Genomic DNA, 20,294 nt, shown 5'->3' on the forward strand with positions numbered 1-20,294 from the left:
CTGACTACCAAGAGGTGCCCAGCACAATATATTACTTTAGAAATGAGAAAGAAATGATGTTTTCCACTGAGTCTTACTGCCCGTCAAGCCAACAGCTGTAGTTTTTGAGGACTGACATCTCCAGCGTCTAACAGCTGCTCCAGCCTCACCCCACCTATTTTTCACCTTTCTATATAACCTCTTCATCAGCAGCCTGCTTTCTTTTGATTTTTCCCTTCTCCTGAGGTCTCCCGCCGGGGGGGCGAAGCGCGGGAACCGGCGGGAGCGAAGCGCGGGAACCGGCCCTGCCGCCCCGCGCCGCCAGGGGGCGGTGTTGGCTGCGCAGCGGGGGCCGTGCGGGGCGCGGCGGGTGCGGGACGCGCCCCGGGCCGGCGGCCGTCAGGGCAGCGAGCTGAGGGGAGATGGCGGCGAAATCGCAGCCCCGCGTGATTCGGGGGGTTTTGGGCTCATCTTCAAGCGATGCGGGATCCCAGCGTGAGCCTTTGCTGTTTTTTTTTGCGACACACCCCTCACGCCTCGCACCCGCTGAGCTCGCCCGCCCTCAGCATCTGGGGCCTGAGCACGGCGTTCCGTTCACACCGCGGCTGCCGGGGCCGCGCTCCCTCGCTGACCGCAGTCCCTGCCGCTCCTCAGCCGGTGCCTCCGCACAACCGCCGCAGCAGGGAAGGTAACCTGCATCCCCTTTCTTCACACGCGGTTTTTACCCTGACGCGGGAGCAGCCCAAACCTTCCCAAAACACACACGGGGCCGTCTCCACACGCCCCTCACGGACAGAAGAGAGCGTACGGACAGCCCGATCCGCCCCGCTTTGCCGGGTGCTGTTCCACAGCCCTACCTGCCGCCGCGGGCCGCCCAGAGCGCGTATCCAGGCGTCCCGCGAACACGCCCCCCGCCACGCCTATTGGCCGCCGCCGCAGCCCCGGGGGGCAACCGCAGCGCTGAGTGGCCCGGCGCCCTGTCCGTCAACGCCGCCAGTCAAAACACGCCCGGCTCCTGTCACAACACAGCGGTGCCGCGGCGGCACTTCCTGCGCGCTGCCCGCAGCCGCGCCCGCCGGGCGCACGGCCCCGCCGCCCCAGCACTCGGCGCCGCCGCTCTCCCCGTGCCTGCAGCACCGGGGGGCTGCGGAGCCCCGCGCGGGCACGCTCAGCAGCAGCAGCAGCGGCGGCGGTCGGGGATGGCCCCTCCGGGGAAAGTTGGCGCCCCCGCCGCCGTGCCGTGAGGGGAGCGCCGCGGGACGCCGTCCGTGTGTGTGTGTGTGCGCGCCCCGGGGAAGTTGCCACCGCTCGGCGCGGCGATGGCAGAGGCTGCCGGCGGCAGGGAGCCGGCGCCGGCGGGCCGTGCCGCTCCCAGTGCCGAGGAGGAGCCCGAGCCGGCTGCGCTGGACGCCCCGGGCAGAAGGCGGGAGCGCCGCAGCGGCGTCTCGGCCGTCGGTGCCGCCGAGCGCTTGGCCGGCAGCAGCCTGGGAGCCCCCGACCCGGACGCCTGCCTGCTGGAGGCGGCCAAGGCCACCCCGCGGAGGAGCAGCATCATCAAGGTAAGGGCGGGCTGCCCCGCCAGGGAGCTTCCCGCGGGTCCCGCCGCCGCCGGGTTGCCCGGGCTGGAGCCGTTCTCCGGTGCGGGGCGGCTGGGGATGCTCCGGGGTGGGAACCCGCCGGGGAGCGGCAGGTGAAGCAGCTGTGCCGACCAGGGGAACGGGGCTGCGGCGCTGTCCCCCCAGAGCTCCCGGGGCTGCCGAGGGCGCAGAGCGGCCGGTCGGTCCCGGGGGAGCGGGGCTGTGCGGGGATGTCCGGGTCCCCCCCGCGCTCCCGCTTGCCTCGGGGATTTCGCAACTCCCAAGGACTTGTAAAGTTTTTGTGTAGCAGCTCGTGTCTGTGCTTATTTAATATTTATGAAACACCTGGAGGCAGAATAAATAGCTTCTGCAGCGATGGGTTTCTTTGCTCTCGAGTAGCAAAATATGCAGTGTCACAAATTAACAGAAGGCGTGTTTGAAGGCTGGATGTAGTACAGATTGCTACGGAGCAAACCGTGTGTTTAACACCCTCTGTGTGACATTAACAGGTCGAGCGTGACCTTAAAAGCCTCCGTCTTTGTTATAATCTGGTAAGGGAAATAGCCTTATGATTATTTTTACATCCCCTTCTCCCCGCAGTGTAATTTTTAAGAATAAACTAAGTGTTTTCGAATGAAATGGTATCTCCTTGCAAGTGCGTAGGCTCATCGGTAGTTTCTCGGGAGATGATGAATGAAGTCTCCTGGGAAACTTAATTTAGCATATGGTCACACGTGGTCCCCGCGTAGTGATTTGCACTTGGAAGGCATCGGGAAAACGAGATTTCGCTTGTGTAAATGTGCGAAGGCAGCGCTCTGGCTCACGGCAAGGAGCAGGGAACACATGCTCAGCTCTTAGAGCTCGGCGTATCCATTCAAAGGAGGAACGCGTAAACAAGATTATTTGCTTTTTGTTTTGCATTTTAAAGCTTTAACATTCAGAGGAGACCAGTGCAAAAGAGCCTCGAGGATCCTTTGAAATTTGCACCTTGAAATATTAACCCATTAAGGCCGACGAAGCATTGAAGCGTGGTTTTAGTCTTCTAAAGGCATCCACTGGATGTGATGGGAATGCTTCCAATCTGACGTTACATAAATGCTTTACTAAATCGGGACTAAAGTTCTCTAAGTGTTCTGGTATGGAAATGGTATTTTCCCTTGGGATTGTTTGAAGGTTTCAAAAATTGTAAAGACACAATCTTGGATTTAAATTAGAGGACATATCATTGTTTTTACAGACTGTACCAGTGCTGCGTGGTAGTTACGTTTTAATGCCACAAATGGTAGATAAGTGTTGATGAGTGGGTAGCATTTTTACTACAGGTTGATGTTTAGCAATACTATGGGGAGTGATAATGACCCATCCTGAGGTGGTGTTTATCCGCAGAGAGATTTCTGATGGAGATAAGAAAGTATTGATGTTGTTATCTAAGGAACTGGTAAAGCCTCATCTGAAACCACGGGGTGAACTCAGTTTCCTGTGCTTAGGAATGCGGTGTTCAAACTGGAGTGGGTGCAAAGAAAGATAACTAGGGTGGGCTGATAAGGGCAATAGATTGAATACTGTATGAGGGAAAACTTGATTTCTGGTACAGCATCACTTTTAGAACAAATAACTCCTATGCACAGATCCAGTCTGCAAACTAGACAATTATCTCAATCACAATAAGGGTCTGGAATGGTGTTATGGTAGAAATGGAATGAAAAACATACTAAATTTAGTTATTAAGATGGTGAATTAAGTTAGATAACACGGTTGTGTCTGACAGCAAGTACATGAACTTGAGAATTTGTGCATTGTGCATCTCTCAGGCACATTGTCTGGACCCCAGACAGAATATTACATTTATTTTCCCACAAGGTTGTCTCAGTGATGTACAAAAGCGTTTTGAATTTCAGTTTTCCTTTGGCATTATACTAGTGAATGGGTAACACTTTAAACTTGGGATAGGAATTAAAAAAACTATTTGTCTGCAACCTTCAGGAATTTCTGATGTCCTAGGACATGTTCGTCAAGTGGCGAATGCAAATTTTAGATGGAATTAAGATTAAAAAAACCAACATCTTATGCTTTTTGGGGATCTGAGCTTTGCCAGAGAAGTTTCTTACAGGTATTATTCTGCGGTGCAGGCCCAGAGTCGCTCACACATGCTGCTGAGCCTTTTAACATGTACCTCGTGGCCAAGCCAGTCGATTAATAATAGCTGAAGGCTTCTTTCCATTAGATTTCTTGGAATTCTTCATGTTTAATTTAGACCTTCTGTTTCTGATGGTTGGATTTGCCACAGAATACAATAATTTCAATTCCCAGCCATCTCTGCGCTCAACTAAAAAGTTATTTAAGTTAACTTCTGCTCGAGGAGGACTTGGAGCCTTTACACTGACTTGAGTTAATACTTTCAAAAAACCCAAACCTCAACAACCTACATCCAGGGCATATTGTGAATTTGTCTGTTATGCCGACTGCTGACTCTGGAGTCATTTTCTCGTCAGTCCATTCCATATAATGTGACACACGACCGGTGATCTCATTAAACGTGTGGGTAGAGATCGACAATAGCGTTGTGTTTGTGGTGCCTTTCCATGCAGGGCCGTAATAGTCCAGATTATTTGGGTATATCTTCCACCTACAGGTGACCTTTTTCCAGCTGGAGGGACAGTATCTTTTCTGTAGGATGCCAGCGAGTCCAGGGATCTGCAACCAGGGTTCTGGCAGTTGTTTGATAGGTTTTCTAGGTAAGACGTAGGAGCTGTTTTGGTCAGGAATAAGTGATGAACTGGGTGATACTGGTTGATTTGTTTCTCAAGTATGCTATGTGCACTGTTTTGCAGAAGGACATAAATAACGATGAGAAATGATGTTGTGTTGGCGCACTGGTGCTGGTGGGCAGAGCGGCGGTGAGGAATGCTTTCTGCTGCTTTCCAGATATGTTCAGCAGCTGTTAATAAAACCCAGTTTTCCTATCCGTGCAGAGATGCAAACCCTGGTCCTTCTGATAATACGTTATACATTTTGTAGTTCCCATGAGATCAACTCCATCTGTAATAAAAATGGTTGAGTTGAGCTAATGGCATTTTGTTTTTGCGCTGTTCCCCATGGTAGGTGTGAAAATGCAGTTTCTGTAGAACCAATATTGCACCCTCTGTGGTGATGCTCGTAACCCAACCGGTACAGTTTTTGCTTTGCAGGATGCACCTGGTAGGTCTAATTTTTGGTAGTACCTCGTTGATTTTCCTAAGAAATGGGGAATGCTGATTAATATAGCTTTTCATTACACGTGTATTCTAGCTTATTTTTTTTTCTTTTACCCAATATGACTTGGAGGTTTTGACATGCAAAACAGTTTAGGAGCTATTGGGACTTGATTAAAAAGTGAAGTTCTGCAAAAGACTAAGTGACTTTACCAAAGACTAACAAGTTCTGATGACCGGTATCTTTGTACGTATTGATGTAGAAGTGTATTTACAGTCAAAACCTTGTTCTTAAATCTTTCCGTATCATAAACATTTTTGGTTTTGAAGTCTACTTATATGTACAATACTGTCTGCTGGGTGGGGTGTGTTTATGTCAGAAAGTTGCAGTTTTAGTCATTATTGAGCCCCTTTCTGAAGCATGTTTAAATTACTGAGGTTATTCTAATGATTAGTCGTGGTTCATTGTTAACACATGTATTTATTAAGTTGAAAGTCTCCAACCATTGTGTGCAGGTCTTAATTTAAGTAATTAACTGGAATCAAACAGAGATAAGTATTCTAGTTCCAGAGCCACTTACATGAAGAAAATTAACCCTGGGATTATTTTGGGCAGTATTCATCAGGTAGTGCCTATTTAAAGGAGCATCGAGGTATGCAAGGTAACTGACATCACAATATTGTTACTTTGCTACTGTACTGAGAGGACTTTAAAAAATATTCTAGCTGTAAATGTATAGAGTGGAGGTTTGATTCTCCTCCTGAGCTGTATAGTGCTTGTGGTTTGTAGTTTTATGTACCCAAAGCCTGTCAAGCTTGTGTTGAGCTGTGATCCTTCAGCGTAATTTGGATGTAGTTCTGTGTATCGTATCGTGGGTGGGCATCGCCTGGTTTGAGTTCATCAGGCAGTTTTGATGGATTGCTAATCTGGATTGATTGTAAGATGCAAAAAATGTTTATCTTATGTAGCTCTTTCAGGTACTGTTTGGGGAAAACAACAGAAAAGGAGTTGCTTGAATAAAATGCACAGGATTTCCTCCTTAGATGTTTTCAAAATATAGTATAGGCAACTCATGGTACATGTAGATGAGTTCTTGCATTAAATACCTTTACAAGCTGTACTTCTGCTTGGAAGAGCCACGGGATTCTATTTTTTGTTGTTCTTTTAAATTATTTTCATAGCCATTTTCATAAATACCCGATTAGAAGTTGCATTTTGCTCAGCTGAAGTAACTGCTGATCTCTTCAAGCCAGGGCTATCAGGAGAGAGCACCATGAATCACTGCAAGATCTCTTTGCCTTTTCCAAATGAGATTATGTAGGAGCATATCAAATTAATTTAACAAACGTAACAGTTTAATAGAAGAACTCTATTCCATTGAAGTATGACACACCTCCAGGCTACCTCATATAAATACTGCAACAAAAAATTCTGTGAGCGCTGTCTTAAAAAATAGACATTGGAGCTCATTAAATGTCTGAAAAAGGACATTGTGCGGAGGTTTTGTGTTCTGTGGTGATGGAGCCCAGACCCGAGTGTTGGTGCTGGGGTGAGGACAGATTTGTTCTGGGCGATCCGGGTGGATGGACCCTGAAGGGAGTCTCGGCTTCCAGTGTTATGTAAAATCAGTTGTGTGATTTGCAAATGCAAGTCACAGTATATATAGCCTGCAAATTTCTTTCTGCGAGTGTTATGATGCACAGTGGCACTTACTCCCTGAAGCGATGCGGATTTTGAGTGGAAACAAGAATTCTGCAGTCTCCGAAATCAGTGGCAATTTTCCCATTGCCATCGACAGAGGAAGGATTGGGTTGAGCACAAATACCTGATCACTAACCAGTTGTTAATTTAATTATGCTGATCCTACGTTGACCTAGGCGAGGTTTGTTCGTCAAAACTGTATTACGTTAAACCCGAGCAACATTACTGCTGAAGAATGACTTTTAGGGGATTATTTCCAGATAACAGTTGCTCTTATTAGAAACACACCGAAAAAAAAAGTTAAGTTGCTATTAGAGCTGAGAAAAAAGAAGAGATGGCTTAATAAACAGATGCACTTGTTGTGAGCTGCTTGCCTGGCTGTGGGGTCTGTGTGCTGAATGTCACCCATTCTGCTCGTATTCAAGGCTTTTTTGCTCTGTCTTTCTGGATGAGAGGGAGGCACAGGGCCTGACAGAGCCCGACAGGGCCCACCTTCATGTGTGGTGGTGAAATCCATGTCCCTTGGCCTACCTTTCTGAGGGCGAATGCCCCAACTTGCAGTTCAATCCAAGCTGATGTGGGGTGGATGATGCCATTTACCACTTTGTCAAGTAAAAACCCCGGAGCTTAAGAGCACATTCAGACCCTACAGCAGTGTCTTGCCTCCCAAATAGGAGAGGACTGTACGTTTTTCTTGGCTTTCTTAAGAAAACTGGCGTGTAGCTGCTGTCTGGCTTCCACTTAGCCCTCTCTGCAAAGCTGCTTATTTCCCTCAGACCGGCTTTTAACTTTGCCAAAGATGCTCAGCTCTCAGCTGGAATAAATGGAGCTATATCCTATTGCAAGGGCCCTTGGCATCGTTTTTAGAAATGTGAGGATGTGAAAGGAACAGTGTGGGCACCACGTTCCGTTCCCTGGGCAAGGAGAGGAAAGATTTGCTTTCTAACCTGAAATGATTACGGCATTTTCTATGTTCTTTTTGGGCAGTTGTGGGGCAGAAGACACGACCCCGTGCTGGGACGCACCGTTTATGTGGTGCAGGTGTGGTATAATCCAGACATTTCTTATTTCATTTGAAATGTCGTGTAATTTGTTTACCTCTCTGCACACTTACTGAGGGATCACAGAATGTCTCTGGCTTGTGCTGTGATGTATTGCAGCCAGAAGCACATATTGCACTGCTCTCCAAATATCGTTCAAGGAAAACACTGAAGTGTTCACATGTCTGGGTATCTGTGGGCTCTACAGAACATAGTTCCAGTTGCTCAGTTTATTATCTCCCCACCCATCTATCTTTGTATGTATCCTATTCTTTGCATGCTAATAGAAACTCCCAGAACACGTTAAATTGACTTTTTAGGCTAAATTTTGCATTATTACATAATTTGAGCAGCAGAAAATGGTAATGTTGTTTCCTTTAGTGAAGCCGAGAGCTAAACTGGGTAACTATTGTGAAATACAACTTTTTTCCAAAAGCAAAAGAAGACTATTTTAATTCAGCATTGCAGCAGAGATATATGTATAGGAGGAGGGTTTACACTGCCAAATAACTAGCCTATATGGCAAGAACTTTTTTTAGTTACCTCCTACTCTACAAATTTCAATGGTTTATTCAAAAGGATTTCTTTAAAAAGAAGTTGCGTATAGACAAGTCTTGATTTTTTTAAACTGAAAGTCATTGGGAGTTTTAGCTAAAATTAAAGCCGGTACTAGGTTGTCTATGTCAAGATTTGCATTAGTTTTTAATTAAAATAAACTCAAGTGAATGGTGGTTGTAAATGAATGGCATCTTTCCGAGTAGGACTGATAAATGCCGCCTATGGAAACCACTTTCAGTGTCGCGGTCACGTCCAGCCATGCCTGGCTGCCTAATTAATTGACTCGTTAGGATGACGGATTCATGTTTGGTTTTACAGATCAGTATGAGTGCCTCCTTCCCCGAGGACACCACTGGGCGTTCTGCTGGGAGGTGTGAAAAGCAAGAAGGAAGCATTAACTGCCAAGAAACTGCGCCTAGAAACATTCAAAGAGTCAGAGGAGAACATCTAGGAAATAATTCCCTTCTCTTGCTCGCTTTAAAGCCTGTCGTGCAATATCGTGCTTGCAGGGGAAGGGCTGTATGGACAGGAGAGAGAAAGCAGAGCTTGTACAGAGTTAATTGCACAATATACAAATATTCTGCTGGAGAAGGTGCTGCTGGTGTTAATTACTGCAGTGTGTGCTTGGTGCCAAAACACAGCGGGATTCAGGATGGTATCGGAGTGTCTGTTATTGCCGAAACACAGGCAGATACAAGAGGTTATTGGAGTATCTGTTAATATAAACTACAAAGTGATGGACCTACAGAATCCTGCCCTTGGACTGGGGCACGGCGAAGGGGGAAATGTGCCATAAACCCAGGTTGAATTTTTTAATAAAATTTCTCCATTTTTCTATAAGCAAGGATAATTTGTGTGTGAAAGCTTCACCCTGTGTCCATTCTGTGAAGCCAATATCTGGTGCTAAAAGTCGGGAACAGGGGAGACTGGCGTCACAGAACATGGATGTGTGGAGCAGGGGAACGGGGCAGAAAGGTGAGTGGGACTTAACAAGGCCTTGATTAAGAGTTTCTAAACTTTGCCAGAGTCTGATAGCCCCTTAAAAATAGCTGCTTTCCCTCATTTTATGCCCAAACCCGCCTATTTTTTCCATCTTATCTCGTCACTTAAAAATAGAACATTTTGTTTTATCGCAAAGCAAACGGTCATCAGTTAATGGTGAAGATCATTAATTACAATTGTCAAGTTAAAAACCCCATAATCTGCAACCTTTTGTCCACGTAGTAATGTTTTTGCCCAGTATGCTGGAAGTAAATTGGTGCTGCTGTGAACCTATGGGAGCGTGTGCTGGTTTCGGAATGGCTGGTCAAGCCACAGCGGGGTTGATCAACCTGTGAATTTCAACTCAGGCACATGGTTTTTTGATCTGTTATTTTTCAATTTATTATCCATTATAACCCTGCTCCCTGATTTTGGTCTGTGGCCTTGACTACACTGGGAAATTCTTGGGAAACGCAACATGAATTGACTAAAGACGCAAAACCAACACAGAGAAGTCCAGATGAAATCCCACTTGAAGCTGTGTTGTTTTTGTTGCCACAATAATATAGTGGTGATTCTTTAGTTCAAGTGTGTTAGGATAATTTCAGATATGAAACCCCCATGCTTTGTCTTTTTGGGAATGAACACAAGGCATTGGACACAGATGAAATGCTTTGTGTGCATTTAAGATGGATGATACGACACCCCCTAATTTAAACATTTACAAGGGTATTATGCAGCATGACAAAATTTCAGCGCTGCTTTATTTTTCTTATAAGCTTCTTCCCAAAAAACAACATTAGAAGGTTGGAGGAAGAAATGAGAAGGCACAGAAGAGACATATAAGGATGGAGATTATATAGACATTACTCTCCCAACTAACATGGAAACCTGAAGAGCCTCGGATGGTAATCCAAGTATTTGGTATTTGCGTTTTGCTGAACTGTGTCCCAAAGCTATTAAGGTTTCTTATTTTTCCAGATTGATGGAATTGCTTTTGCACCAGAATTTTCCAGTTGTTCTCCATCATCTTACTGGAAAAGTTAATATACATATATATATATATATATATATATATATATATATATATGTTTTTCCAGCCTAGGGAAGCAAAATTACCCATCGTTTCATTCTTTCCTGCTCTGTCCTTTAGAGCTGCACCAAACGTGCGTTTAGTTTTTTTCCCACATTCCCTTTGAAATTTGCTGGCGTTCCATTATTTTGGAAAGAAGCTTCCAAACCGGTTTGTCTTTTATGGGTCCTTGAAATTGTAATTTCCGACCATAAAGAAAAACGCCAGGCTGAAAATATTTTCAGATTTCAATTATCCATATTTTAATGGATGAGGAAAACAACTGAAGGATATAGGTAGCATATGCTGATCAGTTTTATAGAAAATAATGGCAAGAGCCGCAGTGATTGAACAATGTACTGAATTATTGGAAGAATAAGTAAATAATTAGTAAAAAAATTCTCAACCTGCCGTTCTTAGGAAGGGAAATAAACTTTCCCAAGGGGTTTACTTTGGAAACAAATGGAAAGGGATTTCAGAATGATCACTTCTGCAGCCAAGCAAAAATATCATTCCTTAGAGGCTACTGTTAGCAAAAGCCAGTGAGTTATTATTCCACTTAAAATCTGTGTAGTTCTCTTTTATTTTTCAAATATGTCTTGTTTTATAAGGTTACAGCCATGGGAACGGAAATGTACTGTCTATGAAATGGCTATTCCTGCTGTTTTACCAAATACTTTGACATATGGATTTCTACAGAAATAGCAGATTACTTTCTCAACACTCTCAAGACATTCAGGGTGATGAAACCTCCTTCTCCCCCAAGAGAGACCACCAAGAGAAATAACCTTAGTGTTGGGCACCAAACAGCCATTATGCTGGATATTGTATATTATGTATTGGAGAAAAATTTGTATTCTGCCAGAATTGGTAACCTGTTTTATTCTCCAAAGACTCTTTTAGCTATGAGAGGGTCTGATTTACCGTAAAACCTTTATTTTAGTGCATTGTCACATCTAAATAAGTCCAAATTCTCTGTGTTCGTCACCTTTGCAAGTTTATTTTGGGTATTGATAGCCTTCAATAGCGAGTTGTACTCTATATGTACATAGTGGGCAGCACACAGAGATGTTTAAGCTTATATGCACGTGTTCTTTTTTTCCACATAAATCAAAGCCCGGGTCTGGAGGTTAAAGTTGAGCGTGAGAATTGAAAATTCTGCAGTTGAGCCTGGTTTAATCTCTTCCTGACGCTCATTCTGAGTGTATTTTGCATGCAAAAGCTCTCATATCTTTTTTTAAAAGGTGCAGAAATACCAGCTAAAACAACCCCCTCTCTAAAGCGCCCATCCCCTTCTGTTCCAGGGATGACATGGAACTAGTGAAAATAGTTCTTTTTTTCCTTTGAAGAAGCAAATGGCGTAGGTACGAGCTTAGAGCATATTAAAAAAGCTTTAACTGCTACTTTGACAGAGCCGTAACTGTGGCACTTTTTATGAAGACAAGTTATTCATAACTGATTTCCTATTGCTTTCCTTTTGTCACCAGCACCGAGAAATCCTTAAGTCCTATCTGCAATTTCTTGATTCCTGCCCGAAGTGGCTGTTGGAACAATTTGGGTAATCGAGGGGGACGTGTTTCCTGGAGGGTTTCATTTGGGGAGCTGTGTTTTCTCACCTCTAATTACCGCACTAAGGAAAAGCGGTGCAGGGTGGATATTGCATGATCCTCCAGGCAGGGTTTGCTTGCTGGGATCTTAAGTGATCCCCCCCACTCTGATTTTCAGAGGGTGTTTATTCAAAAGCATCATTTCTTATCTTTCTCATGCTAATTTATATCGCACTGGCTTATAATGACCATCCCAGTCGCCTCAATTTTCTTCCCGCTCCAGAGCTGCTGTGTTTATGTACCGAAAAGTCCTTATGCTCCCTGTCCCTCCAGATGCTTCATTTTATGATAGCTATTTTCCCATCAACCCAGCCTTGATATAGTAGACCCTGTAAATATTTTTATTGCCTCTTTGTTAAGCAGTGTGTTGGTGCAGAACATTTCATGGCAGTCTCTCAATTCCACATAAAGGACACTAATGGCGCTTTTCCCTGGGAGCTACAGCACTTCGGGTGTCAAATGCCCTGCAAAGCGGTATCGTAAAGCAATGCGCTGCTTTCCTGGCCAGCGTGACCATTAATTTAATGCAGTGCGATTGTTTAGAACAAACACCATCCCTTGGGTTCGTTTACTGGTAATTCCTTCCCTGTCCGATAGAAACCATTGGGTCAAATTAAGTTTAGATGCCGTTAATAGTTCTCTTACACAGATATAATTTAGGTAAGGTGTATTCTAGCTTAATATTCCATATTAATACATTTTAAAAATCCAATTAACTGGAAACACAAAGGAAATGCTCTATTTCTCAGTTTATCTTGTAAATATCAATGGAAACTGGTTGCTTTTTTCTTTCTCTCTATTTTCAGAGGGGTTGGAGAGGCCAGTTTTCCTGTGCTGGCTGGGACCTTCCTCTAAACACTGTCCCAGTGACTCTTCCAAGGCCTAGAGAGGTCTCAGAGCTGATGGATGGATTATTATTTCCCTTTCCTGTCTTCATTTTGTCAATTTAGTTGTGGAAGTAGGAGGTGGAGATAACTGCAGGCTTGCTTACAAATTAAATCCTCCAGGCTTTTCATGGATTAGATGTTTGTATTAAAATAGTCCTGTTTAGCAAAACCTTGCTTTTGGGCTGTTAACCCAAGGAAGATGTTTAAATGATTAGTTGGGCCTTTTGAGAGTGATTTAACAAAATGTTTATGTATTTTGACCTAAGAGGAATTAGAGATTGAGTCTGAAGGATGGTTTCTTGTGGCATCAGTGAGGGATAACTCCTCCTGCGCTGAAGCATCCTCAGGATCGCTGGCTGCAAAAGATGCTGGATCCACTTGTTGTAATACACTTCTGATTGACTTTTAGTCTCCTCATGGCTCTCTCAACAATAATAATGATGCTAACGATTTTTAAAATGTGTCAAACAAAGCCGTATAAAGTAGCAAAGACCTCAGTGCGCTGGCCCTGCTGTAGTAGCGGTGTCTAGCCTTGGAGAGAAAGCTAAGCCTGGGGTATTAAATTGTGTTGCTATAAAAGTCAGTTTGGACTAGATAAATGTTTTTTGGGGAGGTAAATGTGTTATAAAAAGAAGGTGAAACAATTGTCCCAAATGATGCTTCTCTGCTGCAAAACGTCGATACCACGTAGATCCAGGATTTGTCCCAGCGAAGAAGCAAGCGTTGCCACTGACACACAGAGGTGTTAGTCTGCACATACAAAAATAGCTCATCAATAGTTTTATTTCTACCCAAGCAATTCCTGTAACGTAAACAGAAGCTTAGTATGTTTTGCTGAGGCGTGATGCAGTATGGACTGGAGTACTCTGAGGAATGAGAGGCTTAGCTCTTGGATTACTCATTGTAATCACGGCAATGGACTTTAAAGCACCGCTTTTGTACGTGTGTGTTTGTTCTTTGCTCTCAGCGTCAACGCACAGAATTTGATGTAAATGGCTATGAGACCAAGCCAGATCCTGCTTTCTTTTATCTCTGCGAGCTCCCGGATGGGGCAGTTATTAAAATAAAGAGTGAGACAGAGCATTGAAACCATTTGGGTGCTTAATGTCATATTTAGGTTGCTTCTATCTCAACTGTCAGTTTTACTGGTCAGTTCTAATGTTGGATTAGAAATGTCTTTGGCTCCAGGGTCACGATGGTTCATGTTAAGAGACTCTTCCCTGTGCCCCGGTGGATGATCTTAAAGGTCTTTCCCAACCTAATGATTCTGTGATTCTATTTGGACTTACCTTTGTGAAGCTCGTTTTCTCGGTTGGTCAAAAAAGTGGCTGCACGTGTACAAGTACATGCAGGAAATGCCGTGTAAAGGATGAAAATATACACGATTTCATGCAACTTTATAATCTTGATCTTGCGCACGTTTGGCAAGAAGCCTGTTTTTGTAGAGATGAAATGAACATTATGCGCTCCAGTGAAAACTGATTTGAGTTGGGTGAGTTAATACTCTCAGGATAAAAACCATCGCAGTTTTTGTGAATTTACAGCACACGTTTGGCAGTGAAGCAGTCTTAGCTATTTCCCAGTGTCAGTGATCTTAAGGGTGGAATAGGCTTGGTGAGGAAATTCAGGCCATGAAATGGCAAAGCTTTTAGGAATAAGCGGCAAGTTAGAATTTGAATGAAAGCAAAATCTGAGCTGTTGGGCTCATCTCCATACCAATTGCCGTTAAATGTCCAGTTTTCACACAAACAGCACATTCCTGAGCTGGAAAATCACCTGAAGGACTGACCGCAGTATTGATAATAAGTAATAATTCCAGGCTTTGCCTGCCCGCTTCATGCACATTTGCAAATAATTCACTTCACCAGTATTTGGATGGGCACAGAGATTGTAGGTTTTTAATATAAACACAAGGAGCTTAACAGGTTTTGCGATTATAACAGTGTTAAGTTTGCAATCCATTATTTAATATTTGTTTGCCAATTGTATCGTGTTTCCAGAGCAAAGTGACAATTAAAATTAGAGCTGACACGGTAAACCCCGCTCTGTGACAAGCTTGCAAAATTGCACTCTCCCACTCAGCTGGAGTGAGTAATGAGGTTTGATGGGTATATAATTTATCATTATGGATATTTTTCCCCCTTTTGTATCAGTGGGTTTTCCTGCCTTTCACTAAATATTGCTCTACTGTTAGTTACAATGCTTTGATTAAAGTAGTTGATACACATTGCCAAGGTAGGAGACAGTGTAGGACAGTGATTTAAAGATGCTCTTGTTCCTTTTTGGACTGTGGGAAGTGATTTTTCACCTGGCTTTTACAACACGGAGCTTTTCTTTGAGTGCTGCACGTTACAATGAAGGACACCTCCAGAATGGTCTTTTCCTTATTTCTATTGCACTTACAGGAGATACTAAAGATTAAGTAACAGCAGTAGTAGAATGTTGTTATTCCAACATAATACTGAGCTTTAATGAGGACTTAGGAGGATATTGTGATGATAGAGGCTACAACCGTGATGAAGAGCCCACAGGAAGCTCTTTGATAACATATTCAGCAGTTTGCTGACGGATTAAAGCTCGGTGCAAACTGCCGAGTGAAGCAAGAATGGAAGGGGGATTTGCCATAGAGCCATAAAAACCTTTTACCTTTTTTATTTCAGATCTAGAAGCAAATGTGTCTGCAACAGATTTTATACAAGGGCCCTTGCTGTCGCTAGGGTTTTGTGCAATATTTCCTTTTACATGCGTACGTGCAGACTGTTTTGTTGAACAGCATGGCAAGAGTTTGGGAATCAAGATTTATAGTACAAATTAAATACATTTTGGGAAGCTGACACTTGAAATGGAAATAGTGGAGGAAAATGAACATATTGAGCCACCCACTCATTGCTTACTCATTCTGTTTCTTGCCACGCTCAGCTTCTGCTGGGTTTGCTACAGCACGGGGGTTCGCAGAGCTGATTCTTCACGTCCCTGGCCCTTGCGTTGCTGTTCGTGCTTGGCGAGAACGTAATTTCATAGTGATGATCTTGGGGGGCTGGAGGGAAGGGCAGAAATTGGAGATGGACGCTCTGCTTTGCGTCGTTGGGTTGTGGGTGCATATCAAATGGGTAACATGGATAACCAGGGAGTTCTTCAGCTCTTGGCTATATGCTTAATAAATGTTTTTCCATAGAAACAGGCTCCAGAAAGAAAACACAAATGCTCCAGGCCCTGATCCTTACCAGCTTTCTACAAGCAATCGCCCCACAGTCCACTTCTATGGGAAAAGACAACTTGCAAGAACAGTAGCATGTATTTTCACATTTAAACTGCAAGTTGAGGTGAGCTTACCTGATACACGAGTTCCCATCTGATAGTACGTTACACACAGAAAGCTTTTTCAAATGCACTTTGGGAAAGGTTGCAAAGTCAGGCGCTCAAAGTGCAGGGGCTTATGTGAAATTATGTCTCTTAAACCTTCTCCTGACTGCTCTTCAAATGTTGGCAAGGCAACTTAGTTTTTTCCTAGCTTTGCTTTTGGAACTGCTGAATTATTTCTCCTTCCCCTCTTCTCCTTCCTTCTCCTTCCCCTCTTCTCCTTCCTTCTCCTTCCCCTCTTCTCCTTCCTTCTCCTTCCCCTCTTCTCCTTCCTTCTCCTTCCCCTCTTCTCCTTCCTTCTCCTTCCCCTCTTCTCCTTCCTTCTCCTTCCCCTCTTCTCCTTCCTTCTCCTTCCCCTCTTCTCCTTCCTTCTCCTTCCCCTCTTCTCCTTCCTTCTCCTTCCCCTCTTCTCCTTCCTTCTCCTTCCCCTCTTCTCCTTCCTTCTCCTTCCCCTCTTCTCCTTCCTTCTCCTTCCCCTCTTCTCCTTCCTTTTTTAAAGGCAGGCACCTGACATGGCAAATTTCAGCTGGCAAGTGTATGAGCAACTGCAAAAAGGCAAGCTCTTGAGAGCAAGTAAAATTAGCAGTAGATGGTTTCATCGTCCTGGCCTTCAATGTGCATGACTTCTTAACATAGAGTTCTAAGACAGCTAGAAACATTTCCTCAGCACTCTGTATTTAGTCAGCATTTACCTATCAGCAGTCTAATCCACACAAAAAAATCCTGATGACAGTCTCAAGAAAGCAGTTGTTTGTTTTCTCTCTGTTTGCTCACAACGTGTGTAGGTCAGGCTGATACCCTTGCATTCTCTCTTTTGTGAGCAATGTATTTGCATTAATATTATAAAGCTTTTACATGATGAAAATATGAATTAAAAAGCATCTAAACCCAACTGCAAAAAGCCACTTCATCGTCTCAGCATTAGGGAGTATTTGTGGCTCTGTTAGATCTTATTGTCCCCGCAAAATTCTGGTTTCTACTGAACAGAGTGTCACCCTGTAAATGGAGCTGTCTTCTTAAAGATACAGCTGTTTCTTTTTAATGGTTTGGGTGCAAAAATAGGACTTTTAGATAGCACCTCGTCACAGCATGCCCCAAGGGCAGCGTGTTTTCAGAAGCACGTATTGTTTAGGTGAAATAAAGTTCTTACAGAATTTTCAGAATCCGTAGCAGAGATGACTAACACGGAGACAATAAATCTTACCACTAACACTTAAGCAACACCAGCAAAGCCAAAATACAGAGAACTTTACCCTGTGCTTAAGGTCAGTAGGGAAAATATAATAGTATTTCTACTCTTGTGCTGCTCTTTAGTTTCAAACTGAGTTCTGTGCCCACTTCACCCATTTCCAGGGAGGAGATGCGGTGGCTGCAATCGTCTATTTTGTGATGTTTAAGGAATAAATGTTAATTGTTAAGTCCTGTGTGTCCATCTGCTAAAGGAGGAGAAAAGAGGTGGGTGGTGAAGTGAGCAAAACTCCCAGAAATCTGCATGAAGACAATTTGATTCTTCGTGTGTGTAAGAATCACAATTGCTGAAGAATTTAAACAAAAATGTGCTCTAGTGGGTGAAGCGCTAACAGGACATCAAGCCTGTTTTTTGGTAATGTTCTTTTTGCTGAGTTACTTGTATTGTACACATAGGCAGGAAAGTGATTTAGTCAAGTCCTTTCTGAGTGTCCTTAATGGAAGAAAACCCCAAACATTAAGAGACCTATTTACTTCTGTTATTCTTGTCCTGTCTTATTACATTATCCTTTAAAATGCTGGGATAGAAGGAAATCGGTGTATAGCAACATGTTATCCGGAGTTTCTTTCCTCCTGTCTAGGAAAAAAAAAGAGGTAAAACATCTAAGTTAATCCCTCTGATTTTTTGTGGGTTTTCTTGCAATCGCTTTCTCATTTAAAACTATTATTTTCTGCCTGCAAGCTGTGTGAAAAATCCATATAGAGCAAAGGAAATTGATTAACGCTCCTCAGGGGATTAGTTCTGGCTCTGGAAAATACCTGTTGTCAAATGTAGAATGCAAACAAATTGAAAATATCAGATTTCCACCTGCCTGATGGTTCTTTGTCAGTGAGATCAGAAGGAAAACCTGTGATAATAGCGACGAGACCTGTCCCAAAAGAGGCAGGAGTTCACAGCCAATACGCATTGTCTCCATTAGCAATGCACGAGCATCCTGTCTCTTCTTTTCTTACTTATTATAGATGGGTTGGATGCAGCAGGGCTTTGATCTGGGGATTTATCCCAGCTGCGGAGGCTGAAATATTAGTATTTTGTTTATTTGCAGCCTGGCAGAGGGAGCATGTAAACTGAGGTGTGGTGGTTTAGGACTGGCTCCAAACCTGGGTGCAATAACTATCCTTAATGTTGCTTTTGTGGCTCTGTTCAGGATATCTGAGGTAAAACTGTGGTTCAGCCCAGCAAAGGCCCATAGAAAGCATTTCCAGGTCTATGTTTGTTAAATTAGTTTTGTTCCCTTTCAGTTCTAGTTTTCCTTTTCGTCTTGGGTAAAGGAAATAGGGCTTGTAAACTTTTTGTTCGTTTCATTGAAAGCTATGAACCCCAGGTTCCAGTCTAAGTTGAGGAGTGACCTATTAGAGGGCAGCGTAGGGGAAAGGGACCTGGGGGTCCTGGGGACAGCAGGATGACCATGAGCCAGCACTGGGACCTGGTGGCCAGGAAGGCCAATGGTACCTGGGGTGGATTAGAAGGGGGTGGTCAGTAGGTCAGAGAGGTTCTCCTGCCCCTCTGCTCTGCCCTGGGAAGACCACACCTGGAATATTGTGTCCAGTTGTGGCCCCTCAGTTCCAGCAGGACAGGGAACTGCTGGAGAGAGTCCAGCGCAGCCACCAAGATGCTGAAGGGAGTGGAGCATCTCCCGTGTGAGGAAAGGCTGAGGGAGCTGGGGCTCTGGAGCTGGACAAGAGGAGACTGAGGGGGGACTCATTCATGGGGATCAATATGGAAAGGGTGAGTGTCAGGAGGATGGAGCCAGGCTCTTCTCAGTGACAACCAGTGATAGGACAAGGGGCAGTGGGTGCAAACTGGAACACGGGAGGTTCCACTTAAATATGAGAAGAAACTTGTTCCTGGTGAGGGTGGCAGAGCCTGGCCCAGGCTGCCCAGGGGGGTTGTGGAGTCTCCTTCTGTGCAGACATTCCAACCCGCCTGGACACCTTCCTGTGTAACCTCATCTGGGTGTTCCTGCTCCATGGGGGGATTGCACTGGATGAGCTTTCCAGGTCCCTTCCAACCCCTGACATTCTGGGATTCTGTGATAACAAAGAAATAGCATGGCACTGTCACCTCCATGGTCCTTGTGATTTCATCCCATACGTGCGAAGGACAATATTCAAACCTGGGTTGCTCTATAAGTTATTGTGGGGGCAGCCAGCGGTGCTGATGGAGATGAATGGGAAACTGAGAACCTTTGTGTGGCCACTTTGTTTGCTTCTCAAAATTGGAGGGGCTGTTTGAATCCTGCATGCTTCCTAATTACTTGTTTGGTCCGTGGCGTTTTGCTTGTTTGTTCTGTTTTGTTTTCCTTCCTAGGATTTAAAAATATTTAACTGGACGAAAGAGTTTGGTTTGAATTTTTCCTAAGTGGGGAAGTGCTGATTGTTGGTGAGTTCAAGTGTAAAATTGGTTGTAAGTGCTCGTGGGGGAACAGCGCAATGGAGCTGAACACTAGAAATGTGAGGGCTCTAAATCAAAACACATTTGTTATTTGATCTTCACCGCTGGTTTCCAAGAGTGCAGTTAGAAAACAGTGGATCCCAAGTCAATTCAAGTCAATCAGAAGAATCTTATTGTAATTAATTTGGGCTGGATTTTGAATGAATTCCTTCTCCCAAGGGACTTTACCTTAAATTTCTGTTATAAGGCGTGGATTATTTTTCCTTGGATGTAGGATTGTATAGCGGCTTTATATGGCTCTGGTGAATCAGATATGTATCTTAACCACCAATTACTATAAGCTGTGGGAATCTATAAATGATTTTGCTTCTCAGGAAGGAATGGGTAAACATGGATTCTTTTCTTTGCATTTACAATTGTTTAAAATAACTTTCTTTGAAGCTTTTAAAAAGAGGAATTAAAAGCAACGTTTTGGGAAAGCTAAAAGTAAAGTTAATATTGCTGCTTAGGGCTTCCTTATGCCTGGTGAGGATTACCAGATGCTCAAATTAATTTCATTTATTGCCTGAGCTTTGTCTGACCCCTCTTTCGAGGTGGGGGTTAATCCACTGCAAAAATTACTCTGTTCTGTATTGGATGCCGTTCAGTCTCGCAGAACAGGTTTGGGTTGTTGATGATATTCCATCGTTCCTGTTAC

At 44.1% G+C, this 20,294-nt stretch overlaps 1 protein-coding gene across 16 annotated transcripts in view; it reads left to right on the forward strand.

Annotated features, from left to right (window-relative positions):
• The first annotated feature begins 429 nt into the window (after nt 1-429).
• The window catches only part of PLCL1 (phospholipase C like 1 (inactive)), a 133,808-nt gene continuing 113,943 nt past the window's right edge, over nt 430-20,294 (forward strand). For 15 of the 16 annotated variants that reach the window (XM_065069474.1, XM_065069475.1, XM_065069467.1 and 12 more), the window contains exons 1-2: nt 430-1,538; nt 15,770-15,917. In XM_065069474.1, the coding sequence (XP_064925546.1) occupies nt 460-1,538; nt 15,770-15,917 (1,227 nt within the window). In that variant the 5' untranslated portion in view covers nt 430-459. The remainder of the gene's footprint in view (nt 1,539-15,769; nt 15,918-20,294) is intronic. The other variant, XM_065069482.1, reaches the window with a different exon arrangement.

Source organism: Columba livia, chromosome 7 (genome assembly GCF_036013475.1).
Source record: "Columba livia isolate bColLiv1 breed racing homer chromosome 7, bColLiv1.pat.W.v2, whole genome shotgun sequence".
NCBI lineage: Eukaryota > Metazoa > Chordata > Aves > Columbiformes > Columbidae > Columba > Columba livia.